Source organism: Glycine max, chromosome 17, assembly GCF_000004515.6.
Source record: "Glycine max cultivar Williams 82 chromosome 17, Glycine_max_v4.0, whole genome shotgun sequence".
In the NCBI taxonomy this organism is placed as follows: Eukaryota; Viridiplantae; Streptophyta; class Magnoliopsida; order Fabales; family Fabaceae; genus Glycine; species Glycine max.
The window spans coordinates 30,561,546-30,579,141 of NC_038253.2; the positions used below are offsets into that span (position 1 = coordinate 30,561,546).

The following is a 17,596-nucleotide window of genomic DNA, read 5'->3' on the forward strand; positions in this document are numbered from 1 at the left end:
TAAATTAATTTTTATTTTTTAATTATTTAAATTTGTATTTTAAAATTATCACACAATACTAAAAAGAATTATCAAATCATTTTAAAAACGTTATAAAATATCAATTTATTATGTCATGAAATAAAAATAATAATTTATCAAAATTCAAAAATTAAAAAAATTTAAATTTCGAAAAACTATGTTTGATTTGTATTTTCATTTTTTGTTTTCATTCCCTGTTTTCATTTTCTGAAAACTGATTTCATTTTCAAAATATTTGAATTCTAAAAACATGTTTGATTTGACTTCTTGTTTTCTATTTTTATGAAATAAAAATACTGAAAATTTATTATATATTGACTTCTTGTCTTTTTGTATTTTTAGATTTGCTTAAAATTACATTTATTGCTACCGCAATTTCATTTTACCTGAAATGAAGTTTCTGTTCTCAAAAAACACTGAAAACGAGAATTTATTGTTTTCATTTTCTGGTTGTTTTCTATTTTCATTTTCACTAAACATGTTTTCAGAAATCCAACTAAACACATTTTCATCACCGCTTTCTATTTTCAGTGAAAATGAAAACAAAAAACAATCAAACCAAACACCCCCAAAAAAATTCATTCCCTAAATTTAACGACTAAAACATTAATACGTTTAATCTTATGTGTCTGGTTAAACATACAGGTGGCTGATTAAACATCACAAAATCTACCTCACTGTCATACGCAGTATTAGTCAAAGCATCAGTACACATATTGACGTCCTGGTATATATGAACAACACGAGTCCCTTCGAAATCCGCCATCAACTTTCTAATGGTTGTTATCAGTCTTCTGCCATTAGAACTTCCAACATTCCTCCCTTTGATGCTCATAACAGCAGCCTGGGAATCAATCTGCAGCTCCACTTTAGGAAATCCCTTAAGCTTAGCTAACTGCAATCCTTCCAAAACACCCACAGCTCAGCTACATATGAAGCAGCCAAACAAAATATGAGTGATCAATGATTTAGATTTGATATGGTACCCCCTTAGTGAGAACCCTGATCAAGTATAATAACAAGAGAGACCTTTAGAGCAGCATTTTCTATTACTTTTCTGCAAAAGATATTTTAGTGATAAAAATATAAAAATAGAAAGAGAGGTATACATACTAATTAATGGAGATAAATATATTAAAATTTACTCATTTAATCTCATGTATTTCTTTAAAAGATTCCAATCCAAGAAAATAGATATATTTATTTATATCAATTATCATTTTAATGATCAACTCCCATATGTCGTATCATAATATTGGTCAATTCCTTTCTTTTAACTAATTAGAAAAATATATTTGCAAAATAATAAAACCTTGAAAATGAATATTCCATCTCTAAGGAAAATCATTATGATCCCTTTAGAAAATCGTCTGACTTTATCTACGCTCCCCTGTTAGCTGATTACTCGATTGTTTTTCCAGGTGAATTTTAGTTATTTTTTGAATTCCTTATTGCTAAAAAAATAAGAAACAATTCATCGTATTAACTTTAATACTGTTTTAAAAGTTATAAATATTACTAACACTTTTCCACAATATAATCATGTTATTAACTAGTATATCCTTGCATAAATTAGAATAGACACCATCGTTATGCAAGTTTTGGGCTCAGAGAAAGCTAATTTAGCAGCCACTCTTAAACCCTAGCAAGGTCAACTATTAAAAATTAAAATAAAAGGTACGAGACAGATTTAAGACAATGTAATGAATATGCGTCTCTATGAATTTGTTAATACAATAAAAGAATATCAACCCTTAGGCTTCTCAAAATCTGGCAGGGCTTGGAATCAAGTTCAATCAGGATTCGCTATAACAAATTTCTATCTAAAGTAAATATCATATTGGCCAAACGTTATGGACAGTTAACCAAAAAAAGAGACGCGCAACAAAATTTCTAAAACAGTAATAAATATACATTTGGCTCCATAAAAGAATCTTCCAGGACTCGTCTGGGATTTGATTTGCAAACTATGGTTGGAAACTTGTTGGAAATTGCCACTAGTTAAAAGCAGGCATGCTGAAGAGACAGGCCAAAGCCTTAAAACGCTTATAAATATGCTGAAGAGAAAGGCCAAAACCTTAAAACGCTTCAATAACTTCAACTTCTTGAACTTTAGATTTGCCTTTTGGACGACCAGATCGTCTAACATCATCACCAGATAAATATTCAAGTGCTTTTTCCAGGGTAACATCACTTGGCTTCACATTCTGAATGTCAATTTCAAAAAAAAAAAGGTCAAAAAACACAGCAAGTGTCAGTTTGTAAACCCAGCCAAATCTAAGTTTAGTGAAAAAATTTAGCTTTGGAAAAACTTGCTTTGAAATGTTATTTCCCATTGGAAAGTGAAGAAAAAATGTGAAAGGAAACTTTTTTTGCGACTGATCAAATGTCTGTCTTTTTTCCAGCGGAAAACAAAATAAAAAAACCAATGTACGTGTTAAAAGACAAAAGGAAGAAAACAGCAAAGTCCTTTAGAATAGCCTATCACCCCAACTGACTAGGCCATAGAATCAATTTCTAAAACAACGAAGGGGAAAATTCACAAAAAAATATCCATCCACAATTGTCATTTCTACCATACATTAGATGCGTGTTTGCTTCATTGGGAACAAGATTTTTACAAATCCAACATGCACCAACATCGGAAACAGAGCAATGCTAAATGTTTTGTTTCCTTTCTCTTAGAATTAATGTCTTTATTAATGTAGTTACATCCTAAAAGATAGTTTAACCAAAATATGTAAAATCAAAACCATCCACAATCACATTTGCAAATGCTTACCGAAACACATGCTTAACTACTAACTATGTTGCTATGGTGGCAAATATGGAATGAAAAATATCTAAAATTAGAAAATGTTTAAACCTACAATCATACCTTAGGAACAGAAGCAACCGTGCGCCGATGTCTAACACAAAGCCCAGCTCTTGCAAGCTTTAATATGACAGGCTGCCCATCCTTAGGATGATTACCCTAACCACAAGAAAATTAATAAGTTCAACAATGACTACAAAATGCAGACAGGGATAGAGATCAGATCTGTTAGTGCACAAATCAAAATATCATACGAATGAAAAATATTTTATAGATCAAATAAAATCATTTGATTTCAAGTTCACAGTGTACATGTCTTGTTCATAAAATCTCATTAACTATGGATGATTTATGTAACCCAACAGTATTTATTAAAATCAACACCAAATAAGCTTTTTAAAGCATATGTGTGTGTGTGTGTATTAACACCAACCATTTTCTCATATTTATAATTGTTAAAATTTGGAGTGCAAAATCAAGATTGTTGAATTTAGAGGGAGAGATTTAAAATGGAATGGCTAGTGTAGATGATGATAATATTTTGAAGAGTACTTTTGAATGAAAAGTGCAAGGGGTGAGTAAAATTGTAGACAAGTATTGGAGATTGATATTCTGCTGGTTCAAAGGTTAGGAGATATGGTTATAGCTCTAAAGTTTGTTGTGGACTAACATGATCATTGCTTACACACCAAAAGATAAAAGTTTGAGAGGATTAGAAGCTTTAGTCCAAAGAATATCATTAGGGAAAAGTTAAAATTTACATGCTGAAAATTGGGAAAAATGTGCGACAGCTAAGAAAGATGCCAAAAAGGCACTAAGTGAGGCAAGACAGCCAGAGCTAAACCATTTGATGCATTATACCAATCCTTAGGCACCAGAGAAGGAAAGAGACATTTATAGCCTAGATAAAAGTAGAGTGTTTAACTGAATAATCATCAGCAGAAATTTCTGGGCAAGCAAATTATACACAGCATCAACTAGAATACTCCAAATTCATCAAGAAAGGTCACTGGAAGTTAATTGAAAAAATTGCTGCAAATTTCGCCAGTAGAGAGGTTTGCTAGAATAGGTCACTATAAAGTTTGCTGGAGATGACATTGTAAAGTTCAACTAGCAATAACAACTCACGGAAGAAGTTGCAGGAAAAGAGTAACAGATGAGGATGTCAGCAGGACGATTGCCTATTTGCACCAGATGATGAGGCTAAGGAGAAGTAATAAGGAAAGAAAAAAAAAAGATAAACGTTTTAGGAATGTGGCAGTGAAATTGTGACGGGACAAGTCAAAGGGTGGTACCACCCGGATACAATGTTGAATTTAGTGAGAATAGTATGAATGAAGTTGCTTTCTTATGCAATATATCCTTTATGCAGCTCATCCATATATATATATATATATATATACTAATTCATATGCTACTTCCTATGCTAAGAGATACTAATTCATACAAACACTAAATGCATTTAAAATGCGGATACATGAAATAAATGAATCCAGTGTACATATTCTATCAAACATGATAAGTACCTATGGCTCAAATTGAAAAGTGAGAAACATACCAATGTCAATGGGTATTGTAGCACCTCAAGTGCATCTTTCAGGGTGATAGAATCCACATCCTTGATCTGAAACAACCCAAATTGTTACTTCTCTCCTTTAATTGGAAGATATAATAATTGGTCATATTTGTACAGGCAGCAATGTGTAATTAGGGAACCATAGTCCTGCTAAAATTGGCCCAATGTGTTATTTCAACAGTACAATTTGTACTGATTAAGATATAATACAATATTATTTTCGCTGAGTAAAAAAAAAAAATATTTGTACAAGCAGCTCTTAACTCACAAAAAAAGACAAGACATCAACCAGAAGTTGCACAAATGCATGCGCAGCATACTCACTCAGCAGCCACATTCATAGAGGAACAAGAAGAATTTCATGCACTATGGAAACAAATAACCACGTTATATAACAGACTTCGAATATAGAGTGTATTCTACCGATTTGATTTTAACAATCATATTAAGAAAATAATTTCACACAAAAAATCGGTCCGTCCGCCCAAACAAAAATGCTACCCTAAACAGGGGAGGGGGGGACTAGACAAATGACTTCAGTGCAGTAAAATTAACAGATGACTCAAAAGAGAATCAGGTTAAGTAAAGGTGCATTAAAAACTCTAGGGGAAATTGGTTTGTGAATCAAATAACTTTCAACTTCACCGTCAATTGGACTATTCATTAGACTGCATTACGACTTTCAAAAGTCTTATTCATATTTCCCTTTCTGCTAAGACAACTTTTTGTCCTTTAACTATACATTTATATCTTGTTTGAAGAACAAAAATGTAATGCTTATATATTACAGTCTGATATCTCCGTATCATTATGGAATATGAACTGTAACTCTAATCGCATTAGTTTCAGAATGCTTTCAAGTCAAGCAAATTCCAGAGTTTTATCAATCATAAATTCAATCAGAAATACATTTCTGATTATCATTTTTTGTCAAGATTCCTGGAAGATTGGGTTCGAGGATTCCAAGTTACAGTATATTTAAAGGTGTGAACTGTGACGCCAATATTCTGTAAAATGAACAATGCCACTGATCCACGGAATGATTCTGATATGTTTTTACTATTCTCCTTTATTGAAATATCTAGCCAATATTATGCAAAGATTTTTTTTATAAGCAAAATAAGCATGTATTCTATTAATTAGGGGGAATAAGTTATACCCAACCATCCAAATAAAGTTATACAAATCCATCACCAAGATCCCAATAGCCGGTTACTCCCCATTTATGAGCAATTATGTCAGATAAATGAAGGATAACCAATAAACAGCAGGAATCACGAAAAGATCAGAATTAAAGCCCCACCAACCTCTCCCTATAATTCGGCACATTACATTTATGTCTCACCAACCTTTCCACCGTATAGACAGCTTCGAATCCATTTGTTCATGTTAAGGTCTTCACCGTCAATCACATACGTGTGAAATCCTCCTCAACTCATTACGCAAATTCCATAGGTGTCACCATCGTGCACCAGAGTGTGTTCTATTCAAAAGCTGCAGATCCAGATTTCTACCAAAAAATCTTCTCAAGTGACAATGGTAGAGTAGTAAACAACCTTCCTTGTAACATCCCTAATTTTTGAGGTCTCGGAAAAGGCTACCGACGGAGGGTTCTGATCGGTGGAAGGTTCTGACCAACAAGGATGTTGAGTAAAGTATCATCGTGTGAAGTGTCATAGTGTGAGAGCCGCCGAGAAGTTGAAAATCAGGGATATCACAAATGGTATCAAAGCAAACCTCTCTCCCAATACAGTGTGGTTCGAGGACGAACCAGGCGGAAGCTGGTGGACATGTACCATCCCGATCAAATCACACCAGAATAAGAGAGATCCAAAGGCTGTGCAAATATGAGACTATACAGCTAAGGATGTTACACATAACCTGACTAAGGTAGTTAACTAACCAAAGTTAATTACTGCTCTAACAGAATAACAAAATCACAGTTGTTCTAATTGAACCATAACTGCTCTAACAGAAAAACAGCTGCTCTAACTGAATCACAAAGTAAAACTTACTTAATACACTAATACTATATATACTAACAAGATGCATTTACTTTTCGGTAGTCCATCACTTAAGAAATTCATAGTTAAACGTGTTTGGCTTGGAGTAGTAATGGGATGGGTGACCTTCTAGATCAATTGCTTGGAGCGTTAATGGTCTCTAAGATAGACTTAAGGTCAGGATATCACCAAATTAGAGTCAAGAGCAAAGGCATTCCTAGTACTGCCTTTAGGACAAGGTATGGGCACTACAAGTATTTAGTAATGCCCCAACCGTGGCAATTGATTCTAGTAAGGTTGATGCAGTATTAGGATTGGGGCAACCTAAGTTAGTGACAAAAGTGAGGAGTTTCCTATGATTGGTGGGTTACTATAGGAAATTCATAAAGGGTTTCTCTAGACTAGCTTTACCCCTCACTAAGCTGACTAGGAAAGAGAAACCTTTTGAGTGGGATAAGGAGTGTGAAGCGAGTTTTTAGGAGCTTAAAAAGCAGTTGGTCTCATTGTAACATCCCGTTTTTCGTAAATAAATTAAAAATATTTTTAGTAAAAAAAAATAGAGTTTTAGAAAATGGTGAGATTTTATAATTAAAAAAAATAAAGAGAAATAAGTGTATTAAAATAATGGTTTGAAGGAAAAAAGACAAGGAAAGATATTTGATTTATTCATTTGATAGGAAATAAAATAGAGTATTTGTTTATAAAATAATAAACAAAGAAAAATAGAATAAATATTAGGCTGAGTACCCTAACTATAAATAGAGGCATCTTAGGTCAGTTTTGAGACTGACGATATTTCCTACGCCTCCTCTTCCTCTAAATTTCGTTTTCCTTTCCCCTTCTCCCAAAACCCTCTCTTTTTCCCGCATACCACCATACTTATCTCAGAAAAACAATGATCTCGGAATCATTAACCGTTGGATCGTCGGAAATTTGAGCACCAGGTTCGGAACTCATTTTCAAACATTCTCACCGTTGGGAATTACGAAAACATGTCGGAGCTGAGAGAAATACCCTTTGCATCGTAACTTTTTCTTTTTCCGCAGAAACCCAAAACTGTATCAATAAAACTATAATCTCAGACTCGTTAACCATTGGATTGTCATGAAATTTTGATATGTGATTCGCTATTCATTTCCGCACATCTACACCGTTGGGATTTGCAAAATAATGTTTGTGAAAAGAGAAATACTCATCGCACGTAGACAATGGAATGGAGGCTTTAATCTCTTCTCCTTCTCTCTAATGTTCGGGAACCCTATTAGAATAGTCAGAGAAAAAACTTGAGGAATCTCATAAAATCGCTAGAGATGCCGTTATTGTTGTCACAATACACACGTGAGCCCACTTAAAGGTAAGAGATGAGCTATTCACAATTAGGGAGTAGAGAGAACATGTGTAGGGATCCTTAGAGTATCAATTAGATGGATTTTCGGGGTGTTTCTGTAAATTTTGATTCTATCTTTATAATTATAATCGTGAATTATATATGTTTGACAAACCAATTGATGTGTTCTTGTGTTGAGTGTGAACCCTAAAAATTGAATTATTTTTATTAACGTGAATTATACTTTAAATAGTATTCTTTTTAATGGCTTATTTTACACGAATTATTATCGTATTCTGTATTTTCCCACGATGATGATCACAGTGTGTGTGTGTGTGTGTGTGTGTTTCTAAAACCCTTTTGATTAAAAGTAAATTGTGACAACATGAGATGTGAAATTGTGAACATGAGTTTTAGTTGTGAATAAGTGTGTGATTAACACCTGATGTGACATTACTTGTATTATAAGCTGTGAATTGTACAATAACCCTACCAGTGTTTATCTTGAGAAAAGTGTTGATGCGCAATGTTAAAAAAAAAGTGTAGGTTTCCTATTTAAGAACTAATATTAAATTGTAGCACAATGTGTTAAACGTGTTTAAAACACAAGTGTGAGGTCGTGGGTATTGTATAATTCATGAGCAGTGTCTGCATGCAAAAAATTGTTTTAGGGGTTGGACCTGAATCAGGAGGAAGAGGCCTTGACAGACTCTTCAAAGTGTAGGCCTTCAGGGTAAATACATCCAATTTGAGTGCTCCTTTAAGCTTGTGCCGATCCCACATGGTTGGAGCATTCTCGTAAAACAGCGTGACCCTAACTGGTGTCCCTATGATTTTACTTAGTGAGAGTGACCTGATATACCCATTTTGTAGTGTGTCTTGTTATGTACTCCTAAACGCCCCAAGATGGTTTTTAACTGACATGGTACCACATTGCATATAGGCTTGAGTCTTAGCATAACCGTTGCATAACGCTTGCTAATTGTTTATTATGAAATTGATGAATGTTATTATGTCTTGATCGGAGTGTATGATTCATGTGTAATGTGATTGATGATTGAAAAGTGAATTTTAAATCACAAAGTGGTGGAATTACGTAAGCTATGTTTAAGTAAGTCGTATCTCATTTATATGATATGTATATCTAGTTGTCTTGTTTCTCTATTAGTTAGGAATGTAATAACTCACTCCCCGTGTGTCATTTGTGTTTGGATCCTGTGATGATCTTGAATTTTGTGTTTGAGGGAGCAGATGATTGGGTGAATTGCTTTAAGGAACCTTGTGCTGAAAGGCATCGGGACACAATGCTCTGATAGGATGTGACTTTGGGACATAAGTTTCTATATTAATTGCATGAAGTCTTGAACAGCCTTGTTTTAAGCCAAGATGATTTTAGTATTTATTGGACAAGTCATTTTATGATGTTAGAAAAATAAATGTGAGTCTTTTACCATTTTAAAATGATTTTATTTAAGTGTGTTTTAAAAACTTTTAATTAATTCTGAATTCTTATTCCTTTTATTATTAGTACATATATGTATGGGGTAGAGGATGTCACACTCATCAGCGGTCTTGACTATTCTAGATCCCTTGGTGAGCCTTGTGATGCTTCTAAAAATGGCTTAGGGTGTATGTTGATGCAAGAGGGCAAGGTAGTGGCATATACGTCTAGGCAACTTAGGACCTTAGGACTCATGAAGGAAATTACCCCACCCATGATCTTGAGCTACCAGCAATGGTGTTTGCCTTAAAGATTTGGAGGCATTACTTTTATGGTGCAAAATTTGAGGTTTTCAGGGACCATAAAAGCCTTAAATATTTGTTTGACCAGAGGGAGTTGAATATCAAACAAAAAAGGTGGATAGAGTTTCTCAAGAATTATGATTTCGAGTTAAAGAACCACGTAGGGAAAGTCAATGTAGTGGTTGATGCTCTCAATAGGAAGTCCTTGCACATGTCTAGTTCGATGGTGCAAGAGATGAACTTGATAGAGAAGTTTAAAACTTGAATTTGAATGTGTCTCTGACTGCATTAAGCATGAAGTTTAATAGATTGCAGGTTGGTAGTAACATTAGAGACCTGATTAAGAAGGAACAACTTATACACTAAGAACTATAGTCATTGGTGAACAAAGAAGGTTATAACTTATTTGTCAATGACCTAGTGTTATTTAAGGAAAGGGTTGTAGTCCCTAAGGAAGGGAGTCTCAAGGAGAAAATTTTAGAGAAAGCCCATAAGGGTAAGTTCACCATACATGCATGGATAACCAAAATGTATCAAGATTTAAGAAAAATGTATTGGTGGCTAGGAATGAAGAAAGATGTGGCTAGCTTTGTATCTAGGTGTTTAGTATGCCAGAGGGTTAAGATTGAACATCAAAAACCTTCAGATTTGTTGCAACCTTTAGAAGTTCTGGAGTGAAAATGGGAACGAATCTCTATGAATTTTGAGACGAGTTTTCCAAAGACTCATTTGGGTCTAGATGCCTCTATCTAGGGAAGAGATTTTGGATATCTGCATCGAAGGTGGGGAAGTCAATGGGACGCCATTGCATGGAATATGAACTCATAGATCCTTTGAAGAATCTGAGATCTACACTGGTTCCCGGAACCAAAGAATTGAGCATTGTAATTTTGGAAATCACTAAGTTATGTCTGTTATATTTACTTGGATGTGTTGAGGTGTTTCCGTTTATTTAAATATATATTATTTATTCAAAATTTCATGAATTATTATTGTTTATCATGATTTTTACTGGTTTGTACATATATAATTTTATATTAAATTCATTGTTGATACCATGATTGATTTTTCGTATTACCGTGTCAACTGAGAATAATACTATTTGCGAACACCTGTTAACTGTTTTATTCACCGAGATTCATCTCATTATAAGTGTTGTTTTAAGAGCTCGAGGAAGAAGTTGTTGAGTTTGACGAGACTCGAAGACATAATTTTCTTAGTTACATTCATTTTAGCTTGATTAGTACTTCAAAATAAGACGGCGGATGGGGTCACTTTCGTTATATTTTTAGTGTCCATTTAGTATAGATGTTCACATTTAGTGTTCATTTAGTTTGGATGCCCATATTTTGAGGATAATATTTTTACTTATGTAAAAACTTATTTATTTGACTTTATATATTATACAAGAGGTATTTTCAGATTATTATAATTTTGAGATTTTATATTCTTTTAGCATAGATTACTTTTTTTAATGAAGGGTGTTACATTTTGGTACTTTATTCATTGCATGGAATAATATCCTCAAAATATGAACATTTAAACTAAATAAACACTAAAAATATAAGGGTGCCGCGACCACTGCCACGGCCATACGAGCCTCGAGAGCCACCAAAATCATTGTTTTTGTAAGTGTTTGGGTGCGCATAACCTTGGGTGTAGTTCAACGACGTAGAACTAACCAATTAAGTATCTCGATTGTATCATGTTAGCCTGGTTTCATGACCATAGAGAAGAGCTTTGATTTCTGCAATTGATGGAGTGCGCTTTTTACTCTCAATGACAGAAATTACCGGTGCATAATCAGACGGTAATCCTTCAAGGAGCGCATCAACATACTCCTCATGACGAACAGGAACACCTACACCAGCCAGTTCATCTACGTATCCTTTGACCTTGCGCAAATATTCATCAATTGATTTTTCATCAAGAGTGACTGCACGCATCGCGGTGCGGAGTTGACGTGCACGGGATTTAGTGTGGAGACTGAAATATTCATGGATTTTGTTCCAAACCTGATAGGAATTGGAACCTAGAACTCTTGACAACACAGACTTCAAAAGTGTAGATAGCTGCCAAACAAGAAGCTTTTGGTCTTGAACTTCCCAGGTTTCATACTCTGCATTGACGCGATCAGCAATATGATCATCCTCAGTGAGATTTGATCACTGGTTCGACGTGTTGTCGCCAATGGAGATAATTCGAATCATCAAGCTTCTGAACAACAGAGTTAGGGAACGACTGAGAAATGAAATTTGACGGAGCGGAAGCCATGAAAGCACATATCAGGACCTTGAAGAAGCACAAAATTACAAAAAAATGACTCTAGATACCATTTTGATAAACTAAGAGGAAAATAGAGAGAAAACAGAGAAGAAAAAGGAGAAGAACAAAGCTGATTTTTATTGATCTGAAAAACTAAGTTAGAGATAGTTACAGTCCAGGTATTTATAAATCTCTATACAACAGAACTAACTCTAACAGAAAGCTAACTAACTCTAGAGAAGCCCTTGTACTCCCTGAATTACTAACTACCACAAAATGGGTGTTGTTAGCAAAAGCTAACAGCCCTTATAGTAGATACTCAGTACAGAATGGGTGCTGTTAGCAAAGGCTAACAACCCTTATAGACAAAATACAAAACTATTTTCATAGTTATACATTGACATATACTGATAATATTACTATTATTATTATTAGTTTATTATATTATACCATAAATAAAAGTTCATAGATAAACAACAGTTAAAAAAACCCACTCATGTTGAACTCAAATTTTGGACACAATTTAAAGCTCAAGGCCCAACAAATCAAAAAAGACAAAAGGTCATGTAACCCTAGTCACTAAGGACGTGTCTGTTAGCCAACGCCGCCGCTGAAATTTAAGTGATCTTGTGCAAAAACGCAAAGTGAAGAACTTCTATATTCATATAGCATTTCAGATATGAAATAGTGAGGATTTTTTTGGGTTTTCGTTCAAATTTCAGATCGCAGGGAAGGATCTGCTCCAAGAACCGCAATCATGCCGCCCCGCTCCACCGCGACTACAAGCACGACAACCTCATCATTAAACCATTCAACAAGGCTCGTCGTCACAGTGCAGGGCCACAATTGTGGCCGCAACGACAACAATTAACAAGATTTGACCATCAAATTATAAACCTCATCATCCTATCAATTTGAACCCTTATGCTTTAATCTTTTTAGGTTTAGATAACAGGGAAAGGGAGAAAAATATTGACAAATGAAACTGATATTATTGAGTCTGAAACTTAGTTACTTAGTTACAAAAGAGGTATTTATAGACTTCTAGACCTTCAGCCTAAGCACAAAATAGAATAACAGAATTATGTTATAACAGAATAACAGAATTCTGTTAGTAATCTAGCATCCTGATACAAGTGTAGTGCTGTTAGCAAAAGCCCTTGCAAACTGTTATCACAGTTATTTACATATACTCTAATAAATCTCCTACCTAAAAAAATCTCAGGGATTTTGTCCTTGTTCAATAATCATATATGGAGCAGTTACTCCGGGTCAACCCCAATAAGCCAAACTCATTTCCAGGTTGGGATGGACCTGCCAATTTAATGGCAGATTAGAAATTTGCTATCCCAATCCAGCCCTTAGCGAGCCACTAGCCCATGGGCCACTCACTTTTATAAAAAATAGAAAGTTAAAAATTATCAAAAGAAATTAACTTGTATATAACAAGTTAATAAAATACTTTTTATCGCTGTAAACTAAAATAAATAAAATATAGGGTGCCATTTGTACAACAAAATAGTGTTGTGCAACCGAGAAGGGGTAAATCCCAGATAAATTTATACCAATGAGTCATGAGCAACCACATAAGTGAACTTGACACCACACTTTAACCCAAAACCTTAAGGCTTAGGTTTATGGATCTTTCCTTCACTAATATGGTGTTCAATCTTCTCATTCTTACATGATGTGTGACTTCATCTCACACTTGTACTCCAACAAATAGCAATACATAATACACAATAATAGAAATCAAGTAGTGCACTAATTGTAACAATAAACAAGTAGAAATTGAAAACCAAACTCAAGGTACAAGAAATATTAGCCTTAAAATAGACATTAAGAACAGCACATATAATATTGAATTTATCATTTTCTAGTAATTATAAAAAAAAGTAAATAATAAGAAAAAAAGGAACAAAAGGCTGGGAAAGGAACAAAAGGCTGGCCCAGCCTACACATGTCACCCCGATTTTGGCTAATATAAATTTGGGCTAGGCCAAGTCAAAATCAGGCCAGGCATGAATTGTCATTGCCCAACCCAACTCATGCATTAGCTAATCCGACCAACTTATCGGGCTTGGCCCATTTTCACACACCATATCATGTAAACTTATATTTACCATTAAAATACAACATATAATGCACATCTAAGACATTTACCTCTTAAAATTTTCAAGAAACATACTATTATTGAAATACCTGGCATCCATAGCCCAAAAATTAGTAAAATAAAATTACTTGAAGCTTTGAAAATGGAAATGTGACATACATGAGAGACAGAAGCTCTTTTAGGTATATATCCCTTCCTGTCTTCTCCGAGCTGAACATAAACTCCATAAGGCCCACTTTTCAAAAGAACCTGAGGGAAACATAATGCCCATTCATACACAATAATTAGTAGCCCAAAAAGAAAATTAAATAAGTCCTTTACAGCATATAGCCAAGGCCAGGATCTAAAGCAAACCTTTTCATATGAACCACTAGTAACACCTAGGAGTTTTGGTTCCTCTACTCTACTGTTTGGCTGAGATGCATCCTCTTCCTCCTCTGTACCGTATAATGTTTTAGCAATGTACCTGTTTTCAGCAATCACAAGAAAAACTAATAATGGATTCATTTGTAAATTTTAGCAACAAATACTACAAAAGGTATAAGTCAATGCTGTAACTTGTAATAGGATACAAGAAAATTAGCAGTCCTAAAATTTAGATGAGATCCCATAAGCTCAGCACATCCACTATTTTAAGAGACTATAGACTAAATGTACTCACCATTAATTCTTAGGAACAAAGAATAGCAATAGGAAAGAAAAGAAACATTTTATTGACTAGAATGAAAAGAGCAGAAAATGGAGAGAGATCTCCTCCAAAGATTTCCCCTTCACAAAAGATTTCTCCTTTTACAAAGAAATGCTCAATTCTCAAATGATACTCATTTGGATGTCCCCTTCCCTTACGTCCTCCTACTATTCATATTCTTGACAAACCCCTTCTAACAAACTAAACCCTTCAACTAACTAACTATGATTAGTGTCCCAGTCAATTTTCTTAACTCCTAAAATCAATCATATCTATGAACCGTACAGCTAAAAAGATACCAAAAATGCGCATAGCAATCAATTATCAATTCAAAACAGTGGCTTAACCAAACAACAGTACCAGGAATAATATTAAATGTTTCTTTCAAGGCATGATAGATCAAAAGAGAAAAAAAGAACTAGGAAAAAGAAATAAACTCTACTCGACCCATTTACTATTAGAATGAATGTATAAAAATAACTGTTACAAACAGTTATTGTAGGACTGTTAGGACAGTTAGTATAAGCTAACTACTTTTCTTTCACTAACAGAATTTTGTTAGTTAGTTGTTACTTAGTTTGTGATTAGCTTCAAGGTCTAGAGGTTTATAAATACATCTTTTGTAACTGTATTAAGAGAAAAAAAACTTTTCTGAATCAATAAGATCAGTTTTACTATTCTCTGTTTTGTTCTTTTCCCCGTTCTGAAACTTTGATATTGTATCAGAGCTTGTTTTCACGTAAAAGTCACTTTCCTCAGTTTATCAAGCTTCATCTTCACGATCATGGCTTTCGCATCTCAAGGTTTTGATTCACATTCGTTTCCGACGACAATAGCAGCAAAATTGGATGATTCCAATTATCTACACTGGCGACAATATGTTGAGCCAGTCATTTAATCGCATAAACTGTAGAGGTTCGTGATTAATCCGATTGTTCCACCTCAATTTCTCACAGAGGATGATCGGATCATGGATTGGGTTAATCATGATACGAAGCCTAGGAAGTGCAGGATGATCAAGTGCCTCACGGACAGTAGAAGGAATAGTAAGGGAGGACAATGAGAAAACAAAGGAACTGTATGAAGGAGACAAACGGTGATAACTTAAGAAATTATAAATAAGATGAGGACTACGAGTAGAGCGAGTACCTTTCCTGATGGCAATGGGCCAATGTGAGTCAGAAGGAGAAGAAGTGGAAGGGTCCATGAGTGGAGGACTGGTTGAAGAAGAACGAGAATCACGAGGAGAAGCTTCAGGAACTGGAGATCCAATCGGCATTGTCCTGGGTTGATCTGTAATCAAGGGTGAAGATACAACTTCAGGTGAATTGGGTGAGGAGGATGGAACAACACTGACATTTTGGTCTGAATCATCTAGAGGACAAGGAATAGGAAGAACTTCCTGGAGAGACGATGAATGGTCTAAGGAGGGTGAAGGGTGTGTCTTCAAAGAAGGTTACATCTGCAGACATGTAGTATCGTCTCATGGTTGGAAAATAACATTTGTAACCTTTTTGAAGACGAGAATAACCTAAGAAGACACATTTGACTGACCTAGCAAAGAGTTTGTCTAAACCAGGAGACAAATCATGGACAAAACAGGTACAACCAAACACTTTAGGAGAGACATGAAAGAGTGGATCATGAGGAAAGACAATTGAGTGGGGGATTCGATTTTCAAGAGAAGAAGAGGGCATTCTATTGATTAGGAAACAGGCAGCAAGCACTGCATCACCCCAATGATGGGTAGGAACTTTTGAATTTAGCATTAGGGAACGTGCAGATTCAAGAAGATGACGATTCTTCCTTTCTGCTATGGTATTTTGTTGTGGTGTGTGAGGACATGTGGACTGATGTAGAATACCTTTGGAAGACAAAAAGGAAGAAAGGTCATGAAAGAAATATTCTTTAGCATTGTCACTCCTGAAAATTTTAATTGTTTTTTCAAATTGATTCTCAATCTCATTATAGAATGACACGAATATAGGCAAAAGTTCAGATCTGTCTTTCATTAAATAAACCCAAGTACATCTGGAGAATTCATCAATGAAGGTTACAAAATATCCCCAAATATCAAAATAAATGGTAGAGAAAGCCGAGTTACATCTTTGTATAGTTTGAGGAAATGACAACCTGACATGTTTTCCTAGTTGACAAGACTCACAATCTAAGACTCGAAGATTCTTGAGACTATGAACCATCATCTTCAATTTTGGTAAGCTTGGGTGGCCTAGACGATCATGCAAAAGTTTGGGCTTTGATATTGCAAAACAAGCCCCAGGTGGACTAGATTCCAAGTAGGAAAGCCCTCGTGATTCATGTCCTTCTCCAATCAGTCTCCCCGTCCCATGTTCCTGAATAACAAACGAATTAGCAGTGAAGGTTACTGAACAATTTAACGAACGAGTTAACTGACTTAATGAAATTAGATTATAGGGACACTGAGCAATGAAAAACACAGAATTCAATTTCAGAGAAGGAGATAAAGAAACTTGACCACTTCCTTGAGACGCAACCTTGGAACCATTGGCCACAGCAACAAGGTGAGGAATTTTTGGAAAAGAGAAGGATGAAAAGAAAGACTTATTACCAGAAATATGATCAAAGGCACCTCAGTCAAGTATCCAAGGACTAGAACCTTCAATGGATTGAGAGATACAGGCTGTTGAAAAACATGGTACAGATGAGGATTGAGCTTGGTTGCTGGGTTTCTCGGATTTAAGCTTCAAATACTCCTGATACTCCTCATCAGAAAATCTAGACTCTGTCTTCTCTGATCTAGAGACCTGTGCGACCTTGTCGGGAAACCCATGCAACGAATAACAATTATCTTGGGTGTGACCCATCCTCTTGCAATAAGTGCAATGAGGACATCCACCCCTTCCACTGCGACCTCCTCTGTTGTTGTGGCTGTCTCCTCTTCCTCGAGACGCAACCATGGCTGACGTCTCCACGCCATCGGCAAGATTCTCATCCTTCAATAAATGAGGCACGCGGAGAAGTCTAGTGATGAAAGAATCCATAGATGGAACTTGGTCCCTAGCA

At 35.1% G+C, this 17,596-nt stretch overlaps 1 protein-coding gene across 5 annotated transcripts in view; it reads right to left on the reverse strand.

Moving 5' to 3' along the window:
- Positions 1-591: 591 nt before the first annotated feature.
- LOC100788049 (DNA topoisomerase 1) overlaps positions 592-17,596 on the reverse strand; it is a 63,159-nt gene continuing 46,154 nt past the window's right edge. Inside the window, exons 18-23 of one of the 5 annotated variants that reach the window (XM_006601013.4) lie at positions 14,218-14,329; positions 14,023-14,112; positions 4,395-4,460; positions 2,900-2,995; positions 2,099-2,228; positions 592-947 (exon numbers count right to left, since the gene is read on the reverse strand). In XM_006601013.4, coding sequence (XP_006601076.1) covers positions 2,100-2,228; positions 2,900-2,995; positions 4,395-4,460; positions 14,023-14,112; positions 14,218-14,329 — 493 coding nt within the window. In that variant the 3' untranslated portion in view covers positions 592-947; position 2,099. Of the gene's footprint in view, positions 1,024-1,710; positions 2,229-2,899; positions 2,996-4,394; positions 4,563-14,022; positions 14,113-14,217; positions 14,330-17,596 lie in introns of those variants that run through there. The other 4 variants (XM_003551110.5, XM_006601015.3, XM_014769641.3 and 1 more) reach the window with 4 other exon arrangements.